The sequence below is a fragment of the Pholcus phalangioides genome, unplaced genomic scaffold (genome assembly GCF_987345545.1).
Source record: "Pholcus phalangioides strain wild (caught in Gottingen) unplaced genomic scaffold, Ppha-v1.0 ptg000010l_1, whole genome shotgun sequence".
NCBI lineage: Eukaryota > Metazoa > Arthropoda > Arachnida > Araneae > Pholcidae > Pholcus > Pholcus phalangioides.
In genome coordinates, this window is record NW_028301603.1 from 19,561,076 (window position 1) to 19,586,029 (window position 24,954).

The following is a 24,954-nucleotide window of genomic DNA, read 5'->3' on the forward strand; positions in this document are numbered from 1 at the left end:
CACAGCTATAATCCATACAAGAAAGTTTTTTCGTAATTCAGTGATGACTTTTATTGTATCTCCTCTAAAGTTTGAAAAAATATGACATACACAGTTGTTCAGCCGAACGCTACAACTGGCTATACTTGGGATTTTCATCCTCTTTTTTTTGTTTGTGGAATCATAGGAAAATTCAACATCTTGTGATCATAGGCGTGAACTTGTATTTTGCTCATGGACCTGAGTTCTCCCCTCCTACCTCCAATATTTGTGACCATCTCCATAATACACATGGTAAATATTGGGTTCAAGTCTCAAATATTTTCAAGTCCTTCCAATATATTCAATAATTTTATGCCTATAATTGTGACACTTGTGTGGTTGATCTCGAGGCAATTCTTCCCCACCTCAAATTGACACATTGGTTGGGAATCGCAGTCCTACTACAACGTTCAATATAACCGTATTGCCAGAACAGCTTGCATCATCTCTGACTGATCTAGTGGTGCCCTAGGATGCATGGCACACCATTTGGGAATCTGGGTTATGATCAGCTGCAATATTAATGTTAATGTAGTTATTTTTTGGTTCAAGGTTTCACACCCCGGGATCAAGGCGAAGACCAGGAATAGATCTTAAATATTTGACTTTCGGATTTGCATACCTACAAGATATGATCGAGCATGCTATAATACGTGAGCACACAGGAAGAGATGCAGACACCGGTGTTTACTTGCAACAGTTCCCCTACCCATGCTACATATTTGACCAGTAAGTTACATCTATTTCCTCATTACTAGTTTGTTTCAGTCATATTTGCAACTACCAGTTTTTTGTTGTTTCAGTCATATCTGTCGTAAATTGAAAATGCATCTCTTTCTACGTACTAGATTCATAATGGCTCTCTCACGTACATTTCCAATGTTTATGGTTCTGTCATGGGTTTACACCAGCTCGATGATAATCAAGGGAATAGTTTACGAGAAGGAGAAACGTCTCAAAGAAGTCATGAAGATGATGGGTCTTAGCAATGGAGTTCTGTGGCTTGCGTGGTTCATCAAATCATTTTTGACGATGGCGGCTAGTTGTTTTCTTTTGATGCTCATTCTTGTGGTGAGTATTTTATCAGCATTATCATTAGAGATTATTTGATAAATGATCTGGGGTGCTTTTTTGGCTTTCCATGTGATTGACAATCTTTATGAAATAAAACCAGCACCAACTAGGCATAAGCAAATGGAAATAAATGATATAATGAACATTTCAGCATAATCTTAAAAAAATTATTATTTTCAAAATTTTCCAATGATTTTAGAGACTTTTCTGATCAAGGCTGTAACTCAGCTGGTGCAAACCAGCGATGTGCTAGGCCCCTGAGTTTCAGGGAGTCACCAGGTAGCCTAATTAGACATAGAAAGATGAACATCTGAACACACTGTAGCCCTTGTAGGCCACTGTTATGTATCTGGCAACACCAGAAAATACAGTATTATGTTTTACGAAGGTGGCAACACTTGAAGGGAATGACAACATGGCGGGAACGAGATGTAAATATTGTTCCGTAATAAATTAGTTAAGAATTATCGTTCATCTCATGATTCACTACCGAAACGGCTCATAAAGTACAATAAAGTTGGCGACGAGTGAAAAAAAAAAAAGAATCGGAAATGGCAGACATCGACGATCTAGTAACCGTTTTAAGTAATTTCGTCTCGAAACTAAACGAAACTCATCCAGCATCTTCAACCAGCGTCAATGTGAAAACGCTTCTCCAGTCACAATCGATCTCGTTTGAATGCTACGACGAAGCTAACGAAAGTTTCGGTGAATATGTACAAAGACTCGAAAACTACTTCCAGCTCAAAGGACTCACGGATTCAACAGCCGACGTCGCCGAAGCCAAGAAAATGGTGCTAATCAACTGTCTCGGATCCAAGTACTATCACCTGCTTTCCAGTCTAACTTCACCGGATCTCCCTTCATCGAAGACGTACGACGACCTGCTGAAAATCTTGAAAGATCATCTCTGCAAAAGGGTAAACATCCTGACGGAACAACACAAGTTTCTTTGCCGCACACAACACCCAGGTGAGCCGATTTCGAATTATATCGCTACATTAAAAGAACTTTCGAAAACCGCCGAATTCAAATCTAGTTGTGAAAATGCTGAATGCTCAAAATCTGTCATCAACCTCATGTTACGTGCTCAATTTATACGAGGATTACAGGATGCCGAAATCCGCGAAAGAATTCTACAACAAGCTGAACTGACATTCGACGAAACACTCGAAGTCGCATTAGCGATTGAAGCTTCGAAAATCGAAAATAAAGAACTCTACAAGAGTAATTACGGTTCCAGCGTGAATAAAATTGCGCAATGTAATAACAGCGGGAGTTCGCGACGGAAATCGACTCCGCATCGACGCGACAGATCGGCAAGTCGGAAGCGAAACCTCAATTTGAGAGACATCGGGTTAGAAAACGTGTGTCTCCATTGCGGAAAAAACAACCACCAGACTCAAAACTGTCGAGTGAAACACAAGCTCTCATGCCAGATTTGCTTCAAAAAAGGTCATATCAGTAGAGTATGTATTACAGAGCTTCTGAAACGGAAAAATAAAAGCGGATCTGAAGGAAATACTGTTCAATATGTGGAAAATCCAGATCACTTTCAAGTGAGCCAAATTGTTGATATATGCACTAACACTGCTGAAAAAGACGATAGAATATTTGCAGTCATTCAATTAAATGGGAAAAATTGTCGTTTCGAATGTGACTCTGGTAGTCGTGTGAGCATCATGAACATAAGTGACTACAGGCGCTTAAACCTAAATCTTCCGATCCTGAAAACAAATATATTTTTCCGAAGTTATACAGGTGAAATTTTCAAACCTATCGGATACGTCAAAGTGACTGTATGCTACAATGCTAAATCCAGTGAAGAAGAATTATACCTTGTCAATTTCAAGAGAGAACCTATCCTTGGTCGAAATTGGATGCGTAAATTGGATATCAACATAAATGACATTCATGATTCCTCAAGTGTCAAGCATATACCTGTGTGTGCCGTAAAAAGATCTGTTCCTAGTATTGTCAATGAATACTCTGATGTTTTTGAACAAACAGTGGGCAAGATTCCAGATTATACATGCTCCCTGAAATTGCGGAAAGATGCCAAACCAGTGTTTGTTAAACCTCGTCCAGTACCATATGCTTTGCGTGAAAAAGTTGAAAAAGAACTGGATAACTTGTGTGATCAAGGGATCATAGAAAAAGTGGATCATTCAGAATGGGGAACTCCACTTGTCATCGTGCCAAAATCTGATGGTTCTGTAAGACTTTGTGCTGATTATAAGGTGACTGTAAACAATCAACTTCATGATGCCAGACACCCAATACCCAAGATTGAAGATATATTCAACAAGCTACGAGGTGGATCATATTTCTGCACCTTGGACATCCATAAAGCATATTTGCATTTAGCAGTCAATGAAGATAGTGCAAAAGTTCAAACGATCTCTACACATCGAGGTACCTATTTGGCAAAAAGATTGTTTTTTGGTATTAAAACTGCACCGAACGAATTTCATTCTTTCATGGATCAGTTTGTTCAAGATTTAGATGGAGTAACTGCATATTTTGATGATTTAATTATACAAGGCAAGACTTATGAGGAATGCACAACACACTTGCTGAATGTTCTAAATAAATTACGAAAATATCATTTGCATGTAAATATCAACAAATGTAAATTTTTTGAAAAAAGTGTAGAATACCTTGGACATGTTATAACTTCCAAAGGACTGAACAAATCTCCAGCTAAGATTCAAGCTATTCAAGAAGCACCCAGACCAAAAAATGTTGACGAATTGAGACAATTTTTGGGCTTAGTTATGTATTACTCAAAATTCATCAAGAGTGCATCAAGGTTACTTCACCCACTAAATAATCTTCTCAAGAAAAGTATTCTGTTCAACTGGACAGCTGATTGTGAAGCAGCATGGATAAAAATCAAGTCTGAAATTTCTAGTGACCAAGTCCTCATACCATTTACTTCAGAACTTCCAGTGACCTTGGCTACTGATGCTAGTCCACATGGTCTATCCGGAATATTATCGCATATTATGCCTGATGGAAGTGAACGTCCTATTGCATTCGCTTCAAGATCACTAACAGCTGCTGAGAAAAATTACAGCCAGCTCGATCGAGAAGCTACAGCTGTGTATTGGGCATGCAGAAAGTTCTATGATTACATCTTTGGTCGAAAATTCACATTGGTTGTGGACAATAAACCAATGATGACTCTCTTGCATCCAGAGAAAAAACTTCCAGCATTGTCAGCTACAAGAATGTTGCGGTATGCACATTTCCTTTCCAACTTCGACTATGACATCAAACATCGAAAATCACCCGAACATGCAAATGTAGACTATTTGTCGAGAAGTCCCTTACCACTGACAGATGTACAAGTCAATACTGTTGATGATGAATACATCCTGCAAGCATCAGTGATTAGACACATATCCACAGACACAATTACTTCTGAAGAAATCCGAAAAGAAACAGAATTGGATGATGATCTACGTGAACTAAAGAAAAATGTGATGGAAGGAACTTTATATGACCCAGAAATAACATTACAAGAAGGAATTCTACTTCGTGGACAGCGTGTAATAATACCTAAGACACTTCAACCAACCATCCTTCAAGAACTACACTCAACTCATTGTGGAATAGTAAAGATGAAAGCACTTGCTCGAAATTACTGCTATTGGAAGAATATTGACTCTGACATAGGAAGTCTAGTGAAAAGTTGCAAGAACTGTTGTGACGTCAAGAAAAACCCCCAGAAAGCTCCAGTGCACAATTGGGAAAGTCAAACAAGAAATTGGCAACGTGTTCACATGGACTATGCAGGACCTTTCATGGGACATTTTTTCTTACTTGTCATCGATGCAAAGTCTAAATGGCCAGAAATCTACTACATGAAGAAAGCTCCAGATTCTGCTATTACAATTCATTTCCTGCGAGAAATATTCAGTCGACATGGACTGCCAGAAATTCTCGTTAGTGATAATGCTTCAATTTTCAAATCACAAGAATTCATGGACTTCTGCAAACGAAATGGTATTCGACAACGAATGATAGCTCCTGGTCATCCCTCAACAAATGGACAAGCAGAACGTTATTGCCAAACCCTGAAGACAAAACTGAAATGCATGGAATTCGAACGAGGAACACTTCACGAAAAATTATGTAAACTATTGTTTCGGTACAGAGCTACACCTCTTTCATGTGGAAAGACACCAGCAGAATTATTGTTGGGAGAGAATCTCAGAACAAAGCTAGATCTCCTCAAACCTACAACTCTTGAGTCATACAAGAACAATGCAACACAGCCAGTCTTTGACAAATTTTTCAAGGAAGGAGATAGAGTACAGTCAAGAAATTACACTCATTCAAGCCTATGGAAGTATGGAACTGTTGTTCAACGATTGGGTCGTGTTCATTACCTAGTTGAACTAGATGATGGATACATTATCAAGAGACATTTTGAACAGCTTCGACGGTGTGAAGTCAATCGACCGTCTTCTCCAACTCCTATTCGACTATCAGTTCCTATGAGACACTTCCCTCAAAAGAAATCTGTCACTTTTAGTGATCATGTAAGTCAACGAGAGATTCCTGCAGTTTGTCAACACAAGACTTCATCTATGGTAGATGCTTCTACTGAAACAGAGCAAACTTCAAATGCAACTCCTCGATCAACAAGAACTATTTTTCCTCCAGCTCAGACTACTCAACTGAGACGCTCAACTCGTTCCAGAAAACCAGTTCAAAGATTGAACTTGTGACTGTTCAAATGTTGATTCTTGTGTATAACTTTTGTTTCTATCATTAATCATCTCTTAATTTAGTGTGGGAGAATTGTTATGTATCTGGCAACACCAGAAAATACAGTATTATGTTTTACGAAGGTGGCAACACTTGAAGGGAATGACAACATGGCGGGAACGAGATGTAAATATTGTTCCGTAATAAATTAGTTAAGAATTATCGTTCATCTCATGATTCACTACAGAAACGGCTCATAAAGTACAATAAAGCCACTTTACATTCCAGAATCAGATAATATCCCTCCATAGATTCATTATTCCAATATTAAAATAATTCATGTAAAATTAACACTTAGAGGAACACTCTGGGTGCAAGACACCAAAATATTATAGGAAACTTATATGTATACATACAGCTTTTCCTGTAGAATTTGGAAAGCACAACAAACCTAGTGGGGGAAAGGGTGATTTTTCATTCAGCTTTTGAACAGGCAAAATTTAATATTCGTATTTAATAGGAAAAATAACTTGCCAAATTGTTTTCTTCTGAATTCGGGAGACAGATGGAAGCACATCTTAAACACATAATAGACATTTCTCAAAAACAAACTTCCTGCTAGGTACAGAACATGTACACGACAGATTCTGACGTATGTAAATCCATTGAAAAAAGAATATTTACGATGTGCACATGTAATAGTAGCAGCAGCTTTTAAACAGAGTCACAACTAAGGAAAGGTAGATGGCGTTTCGATCTTTTCCCCTCCCCCTTATCCATTGTCTCACAGTAGTAAAAATATAAAAATTATGATGCACAAATATATTCTACTTTCAAAAAATTTATGCAGAGCAAATAATATCATATTCAGCCAAAATAGTATAAAGTGCTTAGCGCTATACATGTTAATAAAAGTTCACATTCCATATAACTCTTTAAATAAATTCACAATGCAGGAGAGCATATATTATAGTTATTTTACTTCATTTTTCAGTATGGAAATGTAATGGAGAATAGCGATCCTGGCGTGATATACGTCTTTCTTCTGTGCTACAGTGTTTCAACCATCAACATGTCATTTCTACTCAGCACACTTTTCTCCAGGGCTAACATAGCAGCTGCTGCTGGTGGCATATTGTTCTTCCTCGGTTATATACCGTATCCATTTTTAGTTTTATGGGAAGACAGGCTGACAGTTGCTCAGAAAGGTGCCACAGTAAGTTTTCCTTCTTATTAGTCAGAGTTATTCAAAGTTATTTAGACAAAATTTCTTTCTTATTGTTATTATTATTCGATTAGAAATGAAAACTAATATCAGAAATGATTAACTATCATTGAGATGATTGTTTATCAAAACTGTATTCTGACCTATGTTTTGTCTTGAAGAATATTGTATTTTTAAGTGTGTGTACTGTTTACATTTTTTGAATACCTATAGAGTTTTCTGTCGAATGTTGCATTTGGATTCGGGTGCAGCTACATCGCACATTATGAAGAGGAAGGTGTTGGAGTTCAGTGGGAAAATATTCACATCAGTCCAATACCTGGTGATGGTTACAGTATGTTAAAGGTCATGATAATGCTTCTTATAGATGGTGCTATATACAGCGTGATAACTTGGTATATTGAAGCAGTATTTCCAGGTCAGTGTGATGTGAAGTTTTTCTTTACAATGTAGTGATACCTCACCTAATGAATGCTTTAACTTATGAATGTTTCAACTATCTGAAAAATTTTTCACGCCTTTTTAGCCTCGCTATCGAATGTGGATATGGCTAACAAACATTTTTGTTGATATAGATGCACACGCTAAGCTAACACAGCCGTGCTATGAAATAATAAAATTTGGTGAGAATCTCTTGATTAGAATTACTCTCACTTGAGCCCAATTAATTCATGTCCACCTTGGAATCTCTCTCTCTCTAGATCAGTTTCCCAACCTTTTTTGCCCAATTGTCCCCTTCTTCAAAAATTTTTTTCTCCCATCGCCCCCAACGCAATCTAACTCATAGGATCCTATGTTCTACCCATAGAGCTTCTACCCCCCCCCCCCCCGGAACATTCCATCGCCCCCAAGGGGGCGTTAACGCCCACGTTGGGAATCACTGCTCTAGATGTTCCCTTACTTCTCTTTAAAACGTTTTTGAATCATTTCATGTAAAATGAGGGATTAAGTTAAGAAAAAATTCATTTAAAAAATGGTAATCTAGATTTGAATGTTCTCGGGCAGTACAATTTTCCAATGCGAGAAATTCCTAACAAGAAATAGAATGGTTTAGACATTATGAAAGCTTATCTTTCCAATTTGCATGTAAGAGACAGAGAACTGAGCCAACAAAATGATATGGAAAACACCCTTCCCCCCCTGAAAAACTGACCGAGTTGTATCACATCATAAGTCAAGTCAGAAATAATATGTGTAATAAAATATACATCTTTGGTATCTCATTTTCCTTTAAATTCTCCTTCATTAAATTTTGAAGCTGTTCATTTATGAATTAGTGTTTTATGTTTTTTACAGTTCTTCTTAGTGTTTCGTAAAACTTATCTTTAGATTTTGGAGGAAACAATTTTCCTTAGAAACCTATGGGAAATCGTATTTTGGCTCACACACACACGCACACGATTTGATAATAAAATATCTTCATTATCTGAGGTATCACCGTATTTGAATTTTTATAGTAAATCAATAATCAATTATTGATATTCTTGTATAAAAAATTTTGAAGAACAAAAAATAGTGTCAAAACTATCATGTAAATTCTTTGATAAATGTTTCATGAAAATAAGCTGTAATGTTAATCAATTTTATTTCATAATGCTACTGTATGTACATGGAGCGGGGGGGGGGGGGGAAAGGCAAGACCATAAATATGATGGGGAAATGCAATTCTCTAAGATTCCTGATATGGGGGGGGGGGGAACATGTAAGTTAATTACAGTAAAATCTCCCATAATGGTCACCTCTGAACAACGGCCATATTTTCTTCGAACAGAACACATCCTATTGGATTAAGGTTAACCTCCGAACGAAATGATTTCTGAATAACAAACACTTTTGGAAATTGAAATGAAAGAAAAATGATGCATTATCATGTAAGAAAAATAACCCTGAAGATTTGCTTTGAAGGAGTTTTTCTTTCCTTGAGTCCATCAAACATAGAAATAACTCTATGGGTTCTTTCCTACATCGATGGTTTCCAAAATGTGATCTGCAGACCTCAGGGGTTCTTCAAATAAGATGCTAACCCATGTGCTAGGTGTGTTTTAGAAAGAACAAAGCATAAATTAGGGTTATAACTTGGCAAGTGGCTATGTCATAGACTGAAGGGTCCTTGTTTTCCATGCTGTTAGACAAAGAGTGTCGGGTAAACACTCATTGAAAATTGTGCCCTAGATAAAAACAAAAAAATAGCTGATTGCATCAGAGGATGAATCTGATTCAAAGAATGCATGTCCCAGGATACCAGGATTATTGTGCAGCTGTATGCATTTTCCTTCATGAAATTCATGAATGAAATTAACAATAGAAAATCACAAAGTTCTTCATGAAAAAATTTATGCATCTTAATGCAAAATAAAAGTTGTGCTGCAAAAACAGCTTATCCAAAATAATTATATAGCATGGGTTATAACTTTATAAGAAACTGAAAAATTTAATCTATGTTTCAGAAATACTTAACCTCTTCACAATGGTAAACTCCCAATAATGGCCAAATTTGTTCAGTCCGATTAGTGGCCATTGTTGGGAGGTTTCACTGTATGTATGAAAAGATTAACAGTTGGAGCCTCTGGATTTTCTGCTCTAAGGTCCCTGTGGCCGACCACAAGAGCATTATCCAATGCAGAGATCCTTAATTTCTATTCTTATGGAATCTTGTGACATCCTTGGCTAATATTAGGGGCTCCAAAACCACCATGGACTATAGTAATGACAGAGTAAAACCACTAAAATTACTCAGATGTTGAGATCTCTTCCAGTCCTGGTGTATGTGCATGCCAAGTTGTTGTTTTCAAGCTTAGAAAGCATAGGGGAGAACTTTCTGAACACATAACATGCATTTCTCAGAAACATATGTAGTAAATTCTAGCGTACAACCAATTTGTTAGAAATTGAGGACTAAAAGCATTGGGAAAAATGTTAAAAATGTTGGGAAATCACAAAAAACTGTTTCTGTGCATAACTATACATTCACATTAACCATCTCTTTGCATGCGCTTTTGAACTACTTAAAGGACTACTAGACACTTTTCATGTTTACTACATTATAAACCATTGCTCATTTGACAGCTTCATTTTTGAAAAACTGTGTTTGAATTTTTTTGGCACTTACATTGTTTGCTACTTTAAGTCTTTAATTCTTAAAAGGAATGTTTATGAGGTGCATGAGTGGTTTAGTAGTAGTCATGGTGAATTAATTTTAGCACAGAATATTGGTAGAAAATTGCTCATCTAAAGTATGTCTTGTCCTAGAATGTATCAAACTGTTGAAATGAATATTTTCTTTGAATGTTTCAGGACAGTATGGTGTACCAAAACCTTGGTGCTTTTTGTTCACAAAGTCATATTGGTGCGGAAAAGAGAGTAGCGTGTCTGCATTCCCGGAAATTGATGCTTCCGATATCCATAGTGAGTCAAATAATTATTAATACATGTTAAAAAAAAAGTTATTTATTATGTGAAGAATGAAGTAATCTCATTCTTATAAGCTAGTATATGCTGGAAATAGAGGCATGTTATGTCTTTAATATGATTTCTTTCCACTTTCTGCAATTTTTCATCTGTTCAAAACAATAATTTGCATAGTACTCTTCTCGTAGCAAACACACAGTGCAGATTATGGTCATGAATGTTATAGATAAGACCTAGGTTTGTGCTCTCACAGTCAGTTGTGCATTTAAATTTGTAACCTTCAAAATGGAAAAGATTTATCAAATTTTGATAAAGGGTGCATCATTGTGGCTCGATGCCTAGGAAAGATAATTTTCGAAGTGATGATGCTGATAGGTTATTCACATTATTTAACTTTCTGAATTATACACAAGGTTTGGGGTAGCCCACTATCATTGATGCCAGAAGTCCATGACAGCGTTTTCAGTCCACAGAGGCAACTGGAATACAGTAAGAGACATCACACATAAATTCAATTATTTCTATCAGAACGGTATGCCCATTCGTACAATTTATAGTACTATTAAATTTAGGCCTACAATGGAGAACAAACATTGTGTTGTGTAGAATGAGCAGGGATGCACAACCTTTTCAGTCTGCAGGCCAGATAAGTGATATGGGTACTGCTTGTAGTCCAGAAACTGGTGTATCTATTGTGTTGTGTGTATTGATACTATTCCTCTGAAAGTAGGCCAGATGGAGTGCATTATGACACCTGGAGTAAAAGGTTTTATTGCTTTGTATAGGCCTATGTATCATTTTTACCTTCAAAGACAAAGCATTTTTCCCAAATCCAAAGAAAATGATGAAACGGTGGAATAAGGGTACCCCTTACAGGCCTTATGTTAATTTAAATCAGGTAAGGAAAAAAAATTGATACAAATATTATAAAGGAATATAATGTTTACGTTTTTATGATATTTCAGAAAAACATGTTGATTTTGAAGATGAACCAAAAGACCTGAAACTTGGAGTCTCTATACATCATTTAACTAAAATATACGATAACATGAAACTAGCTGTTGATGACCTCAGTCTTAATTTCTACGAAGGGCAGATAACATCTTTCCTAGGACATAATGGAGCAGGAAAGACTACAACCATGTATGCAAAATACTATAATTTTACATTATATCAATAAGATATTTCATGGTACTTTTGATGTGTATACAACTTTAACTATTATTTCTAGATCTATTTTGACTGGCATGTTTCCACCGACTCATGGGACAGCAAAAATTTATGGTCGGGACATAAGAGCAGACATGGATCTGATTCGAAGAAGTCTTGGCACATGTCCACAACACAATGTGCTTTTCGATGAGTGAGCATTTTTTCTTCTTTTTTGCAATTCCTAATATTGAAGTTCCGCATTGAGTAAAATATATTTTTAAGATCTTGAATTAATTTTTTTTTTCTATTGGTGTTAAGAAATGATGATTGTTGTTAAAAAATACGAATTGAAATAAGTTTGTAATCAAGATCTGCTTCTTAATGCATTCCAGCTTGACTGTGATGGAACACCTGTGGTTTTATTCTCGCCTGAAAGGTGCGAGCGAAAAAGATGTGATAGAGGAATCTAATGACATGATTCAAGACATGAACTTAAAACACAAGAAGAATGAGCTTTCTAAAAATCTTTCAGGTTTGTGCATTTCTCACACACAGACAGAGGCACCGACATGAAGAAAATATTGGGGCGGGGGGCAGAGAGTTGCTGGTCATTCCTGGTTTTATATAGGGGGGTGGGAGCAAAGATATTATGCATTGTTTTTTTAGAAATTATTGGGGGGGGGGACTCAAATGACCTCTGCTCCTGGGTTTCGGTGCCTATGCATACAGACACACCTAATCAGCTCAAAATTAACAATATGAAATGGTATGTGCATCTTAAAACATATCCCGAATGAATAGATTTGATTTATATGACATAGAGGCAGAGATGAGTTTTTTCCTTCCTTAAAAAAAAAATTAACATCTAAAATAATAAATATCTTCACAACATCCAGTCTTCTGTATATCTTGGATTTGATTTATGTTAAATTTTTTTAACTTCTTAAAACTTAAACTTCAGTGTAACAATAGTCTTAGTACTGTTGGTATACACTATGTAAAGGAAAGTGTTAGTGATTGATGAAAAAGTTTTCTCTCTGGTTAAATAACAATTTGTTTTTTCGGTGAGCATGGCAATATAAGATTCTGCGGTATTTAAACAAGTTGATGTAAGTAGGTTAGTCTAAAAGTAATGCCTCTCCTTATATTTGTTTATCTCTACCCATGAAAAGTGGCTCTTCATGAAATGTCAATGCTGATCCCTTGGGAATACATCTTAGGATCACATTCTTAAAATTATAAAAAAATAATACGGTGAGTTATATTATCAGTTATAAATTACTTATATGTGGTCGATATCACTTGCAGATATCTCTAAATTTCTTATTCACGTGTCCCAGTATTCAACTAGAATGGTAACAGTTACCATACGTGATATTAAATAACAATACTGTAAATAATCCAATACTGTTCCAAAAACACTTGGAAAATCCCCATAGGATACCTCTTCACATTTACATGATCCATAATGTATTGTACTATTTGGTGTCAGAGTAATGGGCAAAATCCAGGCACATAACTAGGATGGGGCAACCGGGGCCCAGAGTTGAATTGGACTCTACAAAAACTGTATACTCATTTTACTCATTTGGCATAATAATAACCCTTTCAAGTGGACTGCCAATAAAACGCCTGTCTCGGGGCCTCCAAGAAGGGATGCTAGGGCCCTGGCAAAATCGTCAAAGCCATTGGTTCCCAAACTTATTGAAGCGTGATCCTTCCCCTTTTGACAAGAATTTCATCATGAGTATCATTGCTTTTTCAATAATTATTAAATTATTTCTCATTAAATCTCGAATTATTTCTCTCATTAGTTCTGAAACGTTTTCTAAAAGTAATTTTTGAAATTGCCTCTTTCATCAATTTTGGAATACATTTTTTTTCATTGAGGTTTTGTGTTTCAGCATTTCTATAAATTCTGTAGCTATGTGAGCCTTTACGTTAGCAGGCCACCTCCAAAAGCTTTGAGGGCCACATGTGGTCATGTAGGATTGAAGACCCCTACCCCTAGAAACTATGACACGAGACTTCATGGGTTTGTATAAGAAAAGAGGCACTAACATTTTATTTTTCTGAAAAAGAGGGAGCAAGTAAGATCTGGAAAATTATGTAAACAATCATAGGTGTAGTAAAGTTATTGGAAATATTGGAGGGATTCAGAATCATTAGGTGGTGGGACTAGGGGCCCATAGGTGCAATAAAAATTCATGTCTATGCAGAAAATGAAACTTGAAAGTGAATTTTATGATTATGGGTCATCGTTCTCTATCCCTTGGTAATTGAGATAACACATTTATCTGGATTGGTTGTGTTAGTTAGTTTGATCTTCTATATATAAAATTGATTTTCTATGTGTGTGTGTGTATATGTTCTCTATAAAAATCTACAATTTTACATCGATCATCACCAAATTTTGCATATATACCAAACAAAGCTTAGATTGAACGATAGGCTATTTTAAAAATTCATCAAAGTAGGGCAAAATGCCCTAAATGGGTAAAAAAATGTCAGACAACAATGGTTCCCGGGCCTCAACAGTCACTTCTTTAATGCTGCAAAGTATTATGAATAATAATTTATATTCCTTTATAATGGTTTGTCACTTTTTCAATCTTCTCAGTAATTGGCATGGAAAACCTGGGCAGCGCCAGGTATTATAGCTGGTTTGATATAAAATCATTAATCTGCAAATTTCAGGAGGCATGCAAAGGAAACTATCTATTGGAGTTGCTTTTGTTGGAGGCTCACAGACTGTGATATTGGATGAACCTACTGCTGGTGTAGACCCATATGCCCGAAGATCCATATGGGAACTTCTGCTCAAGTATAAAACAGGTCTGTTTCCAATTCTAAATTTTGTAAAAATTCATAGATACGTGAATTTTAGTTTAAGTGATATGGTGTTAAATGATATGCATATTTTGGCACGCATATGAGGCAATGACGATTTTTCATTGGTATTTTGAAAGGTCGAACAGTGATACTTACCACTCATCACATGGATGAAGCAGATCTTCTGGGCGATAGGATAGCTGTGATAGCGAATGGAAAATTGCGGTGTTGTGGCTCATCATTATTTTTGAAGACCCGTTTCGGAAATGGCTATTATCTGACATTCGTCAAGGGAAGCGATTACTCGACCATCACATCTGATAAGCAAAGTAGCAAAGGATCAAATAGCTATGGAAAAGACAGCTCAACAAAGAGTTCTAGCGTAAGTGCATGATTAAAAGAACTAAATATGCAACAAATCAGGGGTAGGCGTGCATCATCTTTTTTTATTTGTTAGTTTTCTTTCTTAAAAAGGGACCATTCTTCTTATATTTTACAGGTAATAGATGAAGGGGTAGCAGATGTTTCTACTCTCGACTCAAAGTCTGATCACTCTGATAGCAATGTCCTATCAGAAAATGGTGTTACTTCGTCTACAAGCTCTCCTTGGGGTTAGAATATATTAATGAATTATTTTTAAAAATTATGTGCATTGTATGTGTGACTAACATGGATTGATACTCCCATATTTATTTAAATCTAACGCATATCTTATTTCTCAGCTGCAAACGTGTATTTTTTTGTAAGAAGAAATGTGCATTAAATTTGAATATTACAATCGAACCCCTATGAAATCACACCTTGATTTATTTTGGAATCAAGGAATGTGGGCATCATCATGTTCAGTGTTACCTTAAAAGAAAGGCAGTGGGTTCTTAACCAGGGGTCCACAGATCTCTGGGGGGGGGGGGAGAATCCTTGGAGAGATTTCAGGTGGTCTGTGTGAGCTTGGATGAAAAAACAATTGAAGGGTAAAAGTGGTAACACTGTAAGTGCCAAAGGAAAAAAGGTTGCGGAATCTCAAAAAAATGTTTTTGTAGCCCATAGGGATGTTCACATTTGCTATCTCTTTACACACACTTTTGAACCACTTGGATGACTATCAGGCACTTTCACGTTGATAACATTATAAAGCATTGCTCATTTGACACTTCAACATGAAAAACAGAGTTTGAATTTTTTTAGCACTTACAGCATTTACCATTTTTACTCTTCAATTAACTCAAATTGTTTTTGCATTGTTATATAATGAATATTATTTTGTAAGTGGGTCTGTGGACTTCATCTTATTGGCCCCAGACTTTCAGTGGACCTCATCTCATTGACACAAAAGATCCATGGACCTCATCTCATTGGCACAAAAGATCCATGGATCTCATCTCATTGGCACAAAGGATCTGGAGAACACAAAAAGTTAAAAGCCCCTGCTTTGAGCCGTGTGCACAGTGAAAATACTCCTGTGCACACACAATAAATAAATGCACTGTTGGTGTACATCATATATTGCCTTTCTGTACACAGGAAAAAGTGACGAGCACAGGTAAAATCAAAATTAGAGGAAACGTTGATCTTATCCTCCATTGTGTTATGGAAATACACTTTTGTATGTGGAGCCCAAGGTTGACATGAGGAAGCCTGAGCAAATCAGGAATTATGGGTCTTTCTGGGACTGAGGTCAGATATCTTTGAATAGTCAGTCAATAGGCAAATAATATTTATTATATTGTTTGCCTATAAAATGTTTGCTATAAAGTTTGCTCCCCTCAAATTATGTGGTCCTTTGCAATATAGCTCAACCGATTGACCAGAGAGGGGGTCCTATGCAAAGCAGGAATTATGAGGCTTCCTGCAAACTGGGGTCAAAGATCTTCAAATGATTTGTAAATATTGCTCACATTTTAATGGCCCCTGGACAAATTTTCTATTTGCCCACACTGAAAGCAGACTCTGTATATCCGCTTATACCATGGTTGAGTAAAGCACATATGTAAGTCCCCTCACAACCCATAGTAAAACAGGGTTTAACTACATTATGATGTTAATGTTATTTTACTATATTTCTGAACTGTACTAAGAACCTTCAGGCAATTATCATCAGTAAAGTGACTATAAAAAATGCATCAGTATTTGCTGCGATTTCACTCATTTTACTGTCATTTTTATAATAATTCCAAAAGGTGGAACATGCGTCGTAACTCAGTTGACCAAATTCATACACGAGTTCGTCCCAGAAGCACAAGTCATAGAAGATGTTGGAGCTGAAGTTTCTTACCTGATTCCCTCCACGTGTCATAGAACAGGGGATCTTCAGAGACTGTTCAGAGCCTTGGATGTTACCCTGGAAGACTTGCATATCAGTAGCTACGGCATATCAGACACATCATTAGAAGAAGTAAGTGTCACCCTATTCTTCCATGTAGACTGATGAGCTCTTTATCAACATGATAATGAAGAATTAATTATTAAACTGGAAAATTGCAGAATTTAATTAATATCAAATAAAACTGCATGTTCGATGTGCAGGTTAAATCAATTTTTTGCATTGCAAATAAATTTTTTCACGACCAGCATTAGTTTTAGTATAATTTTTTGCCATTAATCTTTCCAGGTCTTTCTAAAAGTGACTGGGGCTGCAGGAACATTACTGGGCACTGATGCTACTAATGAAGAAAATGCTGTAGATGGTTAGCTTACCATTTCAGAATTTGTGTTTTGTTAATATTTCATCACAATATTTTTTCATTTGATCTACTTTAAAAGTATATAAGTAATATAAAATATCTTACCTAATTATTTACCTTAATATATTTCCTACTTATATATTGATACCAACACAAAGCAATAATATAATGATGCTAATGATAAGGGCAAAAAATAAAGGTGGGAGGAGGCAAAGGAAGCTGTTGCCTTTGCAACAATCTTAAATCTTGAGGGGGAAATTTCAAATTTTAAAACAAAAAAAATTTTGATAGGCTGTGTCATAGAGACGGCTGCAAGTTTTGATGTAAATACATACTTTGTGCTTCGAATCACCAGGTAGATAGGTATAGCCGATCTCTCTGTTGAAAAGTCTCACCACAGAGAACAACAGGCCTACCACAATACAATATTCAATCATTAAACTTCACTCATAGTTAGAAAAATCAACGGCAGATACAGCACTACACATAACAAGCATTAATATATTACACAGAAACAGACTTCGCGTTAGGTTCACAACACATACATGCACAGCTTCCAGCATGGCCCAGGTCTACTTCAACCATCTGCAAAATTTCTTCATTGAGACAGAGCGGTGGACCATGATCTGGTTAGGAGGAGGTTGGTAGGTATTGACTTAGTGAAATGGGTGTCATCGGATTTGTCTTTGAAGTATCTAAAAGGCAATATCATTGGCTTCAGTTTGCATTAGGAATATCTTGAGATATACCGAAAAACAATTTCGTCATGAAAGCATGCTGCAAGCTTAGTAATTAGACAGGAACAGATACTAAAACAAGAGTTTTGTCTGGATTTGTCTCGTAAATTCCTATAAGATTACTGTGTTGGCTTCTATTTGCATTCCAAACCTCTCAAGATATAGCGTAAAACAATTTTGTTATGAAAGTGGTTTGCACGCCTATTCAGTACCCAGACTGAAAGAAGTAGTAAAGCCATATTAAAATCATTGAATTTGTGGGAAACGAGGTCTACTTGCAGACAAAAAAAACACTTGATATATTCTGAATACTACCTGAGATATGGGAATTTAAATTATTTCTGCATGCAACTTTTCACAAATGCACACGGTATCGTCAGATGATTTAAAAGACACAAAAAATATATTTTTTAAAATCATCAATTTCGTTATCATCAAGGTTAGCATTTCAGCTTGTTGCAGAGAGTTGGAAACATGGAAGAAAAGTTATTCAAAATTTGGCTTTAAACTGTAGGTCTAAATGTAATTAGTCTTCGCATGTATCAAATGGCCGTGGTGAGGAAAAAATTTTCAAATTAAGCTAACAGTGTTAGTGCTATATTTATTGAAATGAAGTTTTTTTGCAAAAAAAGAACAGTAAAACCCTTCACCCCTAATGTGCGGTCACCATTCTTTTATGACCAAATAATAACTTCCCTTGTATAATAAAAGTATGCCTTTCAAACTCCTGATTAACAGTCACAACCACTTTACAGACAAATTTTTTTGACCTGCCAGTGTCTGCAAATGAGACGTTTTGCTATACAGGGTGTCCTGTAAGTTCTAACGTGGCCCTTATCCCATCAACTGTGTGTCGTAGAGGTATGGTTTCAATGTAAACAATTATCAACAGGCGTTCAAAAATTACCCTGTACCAGTTAAGAGGAGGAAAATACATTGTATAAAAAAATACAAATACAGGGTTACAACAGGCAAAATATCCAACGAGATGGCTGAGAAAAAGATGCCCATAACAAATATGGATGTCTATTTTTAAAATACAGCAACCCAATAAAAAATGTAATCATAAAAAACTAAAGTATATATACACAGGGCTCCCACTTGTTCTACTTTTCCCACTTTTTGGTAAAATGTCCTACTTTTGTCCTACTTTCCCTACATTTTTACCAAATCCTATCAACAAAATTTGTATAATTGATTTTGATTGAGGAAGTTCACAATCATCGATATAATACCAAATAATGCAAATGTAGTAGATTGCAATGATTCTGCTAAAGCAGAACTTTTCATTTTTAAAGTTATTTGGGGATGGAGGTGTATGTGGATTATTTTGGGGTTTATTAATTTTTCATTTGTTTAGTTTGAGGGTTCAACAAGTAGAGTAGTGATTAAAAAACTTGTGCCTGGTTGAAAAAAATTTTTTTGTAGGTTCCTGTATATAAAAAAAAACATTCCTAAAAACCATTTGCTGCTTCATGGTCTTGGACAGTAACTAACATTCATCATTCAAAATTATGGTGCACATTTTGTGTATGGGTGAAACAACAGTTTGCATAAGTTGGATACATTGGCCTATTCTAGGTTTCGTGACTCTGATGATACCCAATAACATTCAATTGTCTTCTGTATATTTAGGGCATGCAGAGACATAAACAATGTTTACAATGCTCAAGTAAACAGCTAGAAATTAAAGTGCTTCATTTGTCAAAAATGATTATATTGGCATTGAGCACTAAAATTTAAACAAATCCTTTTAAAAAAGAAATGGACAACGCAGTAGAACCACCTTGACTTATTTATATTGAACCTTTTAATTTACACATTTCACACTGTGCGTTTGGAAGTGGTCTCAAAAGATCGTTATTCTTAAAAAAACTTACAAGTCTTTATAATTTGCTGTTAATATAATTTGCAATATAATTGTTGAAGAGAGTTGACAGTCTGGACTGTGGAATAGTCCAAAAAAAAATTTAATATATATTGTGAGGAGAGACAGAAAAGAATTATGTGTGGTTGCTAATATACCTTATTTTGGCCAAAAATTGTTTTTGTTACCAAGTCATTTCTGTCATTTTGCTTTAGCTGGAGTCAGTCTTACAGGATACTGAAATAATGATATTGAAAATAAAATCTAAAATTAAAAGAAAAAACATTTTTTTTTCAGGGTTTTTTTTAAAATTATGTTATGATTATGTTGTGTAAGGAGGGTACCCTCCCTTGTCCTACTCTTTTTCATTTTTTGAGTGGCAGCCCTGTATACATGATAAAACATACACTGTCCGTAAAAGTATTTATGGTTGTCTTATCTATGAATGGATAGCTTCTCGATTTACTCCAACATGTTTATCGTATTTCTTTTTAGATGTGTCAATTGTGTTCGAATTTACTACCCCTGGGAGTAACAAATTCTATGCCAAATCTACATTTTTATACAGTCCCTGTCTTCTGACTTCCAATTAGAAAGTTGTTGCTATGTCACTCCTGAGGCTGACGAAAAAATTCCAAGTTTCTAAATGCAATATTCGCTGAGATATTGGAATTAAAAAATCAGAGAAGAGTTGGGGGAAAGGACAGCATGAATGAGGAAAAGGAGTGTTGCCCATTCGTGTTTGCTGTTTTTTTCCCCATAATGTTTCTCCGTTTTTGAATTCAAATATCTCAGTGAATATTGCACTTAGAAACAAGGAATTTTTCCTGTTGGCCTCAGGAGATAAAGGGCTAAAACTTTCTAATTGGAAGCTTAAGAACAATTGAACAATATAAAAATTTATATTTTTTTATTCTATTACACACTGAATTTCACTCCCAAAACTGATACAGGGTAATTTTTGAATGCCTTTTGAGTATTTTTTAAATTGAAATTAAACCTCTGTGACAGATGGTTGATGAGAAAAAGGCCACATTAGCACTTACAGAACACCCTATATATATGAAATGCCAGCTGTTCACTTGCTACTAAAATTTTATGAAAAAAAAAATCAATATTTCAGCGAAAGAAGCCTATATTATGCTTATATTTGTAGTTACTAAGAATACATAAATGAATTATAAATTGAATGCAAATCATAAATTACATGTTTTGTAATTTCTCTCTCTCTTCAGATGCAGTAGAGAAAGATGAGGAAAAGTGTTTCAGTCTTCGTAGAGCTCTTTCAAGGTTAAAGTTGCATAGTATTGCACGTCTTTTTGGAAAAGAAATGGATAGCACAAATCATCAAAGAGATCTTGAGGAATCAGGTGAAGCTGAAAAAAAAAATTAAATTTTCAAGACAAATTTTAAGATATATTTTCTCGATGATATATAACTTTGGTTGAAGTCAGAGTGTTGCGAGGTCAGTTAATCTTAATTTTGAGGGGAAAAGGTTTGGAATTTCGGAAAAAGAATTGTTTCCATAGAGAGTCCCATGTCTAAAATTTTTGAGATATTTCAATCTGGGGGCAAATCATTGAAGCTGAGATACATTTCATTTTTTCTTTCAATAGTTCAGCACTTCTAGATAGAATTCCTAATGGTTAAAAATGTGATTTGCATGACTCTGACTTCAACTCCCTCATACATACATACTCAAACTTTTATGCTTTATGACTTCAATATTTTTGTTGCTAAGGTCCATTATACCCAATCTTGACAAAAATTAACGTAAATTTTCTGATGCAAATAGCATATAATTTCAGGTTATTGTAGCCATGTTCAAAGCAGAAAAATTCAAATTTTTAGTTGTTTGAACCAAGGATTGGGTGCTTGACTAAAGCTGGAAAAGGGTTTATCTTATAAAAAAAAGTTGCAGTTAAACCTTGCTAACACACAAAACTATAGGGACCAATTGTATCTAATAAAAATTTAAAAATGGTTTTATTAGACAATATACTAAAAACAAGTTTTGCTTGAAACAGCATTTTACATTAAGCAGTTTTGCTTGAAACAGCATTTTACATTAAGCAGTTTTGCACTAAAGGCATTCAACTGTATTACTTTTTCAAGTAATTCTAAAATGACTGGTTTTTGTTTTCTGCTTAAAATTTTAGAATCTTTTCAATCTTAAGCAGAGGGCTACAGCTAAAGGGGAGCAGGCGGATCTGGTGCCCTGGCTGCCAAACCAGAGGGCTCACCAAAATGTGTGCTTACCCAGCTGATCAAGCATCTAGTTGTGGCCCTGATCCTACGCATAAAAGTGATTCCCCTCTCTTAGGAATTCATATTTTGCCATGAATGAAAAAGATACATTAATTTTTAGAATTAGTGTAAAAAAAAATGCATTTTAGCAAACTTTGTTATAATTTTGGTTAAAGTTAGACATGTCCAATAAATTTGTTTTTTAGTTGCTTTCTGGTAAAAAAAATGAATAAAAGTGGCATACCTCTGCTGATAGGAAACTTGGAACATCTCTAGAGGGATAGTGCAGCACTCATTGTTGTACGAAGCTAGCCAAAGATATTTTTAGTTACTATAAATCCAAATTGCGCAGAAACTTATTTAGCTATTTCCCTTCGAGGAAAACATTCAATATTTTTTCAGATTAAGTTATTTCAATCTGGGGACATTCTGCCCACTCAATAATACTAGAGTAATCTGTAAAAAAAATACTATTGTAGAGAATGTTTTTAGCAGCATATTATGTCGATATTTAACTTTTTTTTTCTGTGCTAGAGCTATTTTTTCAACAACTTTGTAGCGTTTTGCCAATATTTTGTAGTTTCAGTTGCACCACCATATGTTATGGCTTTATGCTTTTTTGTAGTCTTTTGTTGAACATTCCTCCCATTAAAAAAGGAGAATGTCACATTTAGAGCATGTAGCACTGATATGCTTTTCTTTATATCTGCTTTTTTGCTTGTTTGCAGCTGTAAGAGAGCACCTTACTGAAGGATTAGGTAAGTGACAGCATCTTAATGCAATAAAAAATGCACATGAAATTAAGAGATGTATGCTAAAAATCTATCGTAATGGGAGCTTACAATAGCAAAATAAATTAGTCATTATCACAGACAATTATAGAGCAATAAGATCTTTAACATCAGCTCATTTAGTGTGCATTTGCAAATCATGCCTAGTAGTGAGATTGCTGTTATAAGCCATACACGTTATTTGTAGAGAAAGACGTCCTCTCTGCTTATTAATACAAGATATACAGATAACTGGCTGTTATGTAAAGATGCTGATTTTTGGTGGATTTTTATTTCCAGAAATCAGCATCTTCACATTGCAGCCAGCTAACTATTAAAATGTGGAGATCACATCTTTCTCTACATACATGTCACCATCTGGTGGCCTTGATGCCATTAACAAGCCATTACCTGATTGCTTCACCATCCATCGCATGGTGTCATTCTCCATATAAGCTCCAAGGAAGAAATATTCTTTCTGCTTCTAGAGCATATACTGGTAGTGCTCTCATCCTGAATGCAAGAGATCATAGGTTCGAGTCCTGCTGTAAAGCAGTGGTTCTCAACCTTTGGAAGCGTGAGGCTGGGTTTGATTTATTTTTGTAAAGAAAAGGCTCAGTTAAACACACGACTTATATGAGAAATGAATGGGGTGGGAGAGAAAGAAATAGCCAATCACTTGTGACCTGGTATGAATGATTTCGGGCTACGACAGTTGAGAAACACTGCCGTAGAAACAGAGGTGCTTCTAGACCATATATTGTGGTAGCACAATCATCCTGAACGCAAGGGAGTGTGGGTTCAAGTCCCATAGAGGCAGCAATGAATATTTCATTCCAAAAATTATAGCATCTTACCATAACAGTCAGTTTCCTATATATCTTGTACATGCTAGTTATATCTGACTTTTACGGTACTTCATCAGCTACAGTAGACTCGATCAAAAGAAACCAAGGGCATCTGAAGTGTTTGGAATTTGCAGTTGCTCGTCTTGATCTTTATACAGGAAATTTTGATTTGTGAATCAATTAAGTGGACGCTTAGATCCATGCCATAAATTACAGTGGGTGATCGAGCACCCACAGCATGCTGCTGAAAGAAACCTTCTTTTTTTATATCAGACCTATATAAACGTACATTCAAGTCGAGATAAACATATAGGCCTATAGAGTAATATAATTTACTATGATACTGGAGGGGTCATGCCCCCACCCATCACATGGAGGGAAACAGTGCTTCAGCCAGTAAGGCCAGGATGAATATTATTTCACTGTTTTTTACACTATAAATTCACTATTGGAAAGGTTTAGAAAAAATATTAATCTAGACACATAGTTCCAGAATGTGGGGGAAGGGGGTGGGAGTGTTCATTGTGGAGCAAATTTATTGTTCTTGAAAGTGATGGATTCCACTGGTATCTAGGAGGGGATCTCATAATCAATCAAACTGCATATTAGCAAATTGATGATTATCATACTGAAGAGTCAAAGTATGACCCTCTTAGTATATGTAGAAGTGGAAATTTTCCCACATACAACACACACAGAAGGGCGTTGTTCATCAATATTTATCTATCTATGCATAGAAGTATCTAAAGCTAGTGAAATCTTGGTATCAGGAATGTGTATTAGCCAAAGTTCCCACAATTCCCACACTAATATAACCAATAAAATCCCTTTAACAAAGAAAAAAGGGGAAAGCATTTTTCCCACCTGTGGAGAGTGGCATTTGAAAGCATACGGTTTCATGATGACTTACAAAGGGAAGTTCTATGGCAACTTTGATATACAGGCTTGACAAGAGGTCCTGGACATATTTTAAAAATAAATAATGAATCAACCAATCGGCATAAAAAGGTACAGTTTTCATTAAAATACTTATGTCCTAGAGGATTTTTTTTGATAAAATAAAAAAATTCAAATTTCATACATAGGTGGTGTTGTAGAGTGGAAAAACTCGATATAAAGTAAAATGCAACACAGACAGTGCATAATGATTGTTTAGGATAATTTGTTATACAAAACTACCATATCCCCCAACATGAGCACCTTTTTTTTACTCGTGTAGATGTAGCCCGAGCTAAGAAGGGTGTTCATATTGAAATGTGATAGTTTTATTTATTTATTCATTTACATCCACAAAAGGCTGGCTGCACTTACATTGCAGTGCGGGGAAGAAAAAAAATGAAAACACGATAAAAATCAAAAGAAGCTAATAATAA

General features: G+C 35.6%; 1 protein-coding gene across 3 annotated transcripts in view; it reads left to right on the forward strand.

Annotated features, from left to right (window-relative positions):
* The window catches only part of LOC149081064 (phospholipid-transporting ATPase ABCA1-like), a 172,144-nt gene that overhangs the window by 103,858 nt on the left and 43,332 nt on the right, over nt 1-24,954 (forward strand). For 2 of the 3 annotated variants that reach the window (XM_089237835.1, XM_089237836.1), the window contains exons 15-29: nt 574-750; nt 870-1,092; nt 6,809-7,030; nt 7,253-7,457; nt 10,334-10,444; nt 11,413-11,590; nt 11,679-11,810; nt 11,992-12,131; nt 14,297-14,434; nt 14,569-14,813; nt 14,931-15,042; nt 16,609-16,823; nt 17,040-17,115; nt 20,952-21,086; nt 22,692-22,721. In XM_089237835.1, the coding sequence (XP_089093961.1) occupies nt 574-750; nt 870-1,092; nt 6,809-7,030; nt 7,253-7,457; nt 10,334-10,444; nt 11,413-11,590; nt 11,679-11,810; nt 11,992-12,131; nt 14,297-14,434; nt 14,569-14,813; nt 14,931-15,042; nt 16,609-16,823; nt 17,040-17,115; nt 20,952-21,086; nt 22,692-22,721 (2,339 nt within the window). The remainder of the gene's footprint in view (nt 1-573; nt 751-869; nt 1,093-6,808; nt 7,031-7,252; nt 7,458-10,333; nt 10,445-11,412; nt 11,591-11,678; nt 11,811-11,991; nt 12,132-14,296; nt 14,435-14,568; nt 14,814-14,930; nt 15,043-16,608; nt 16,824-17,039; nt 17,116-20,951; nt 21,087-22,691; nt 22,722-24,954) is intronic. The other variant, XM_089237837.1, reaches the window with a different exon arrangement.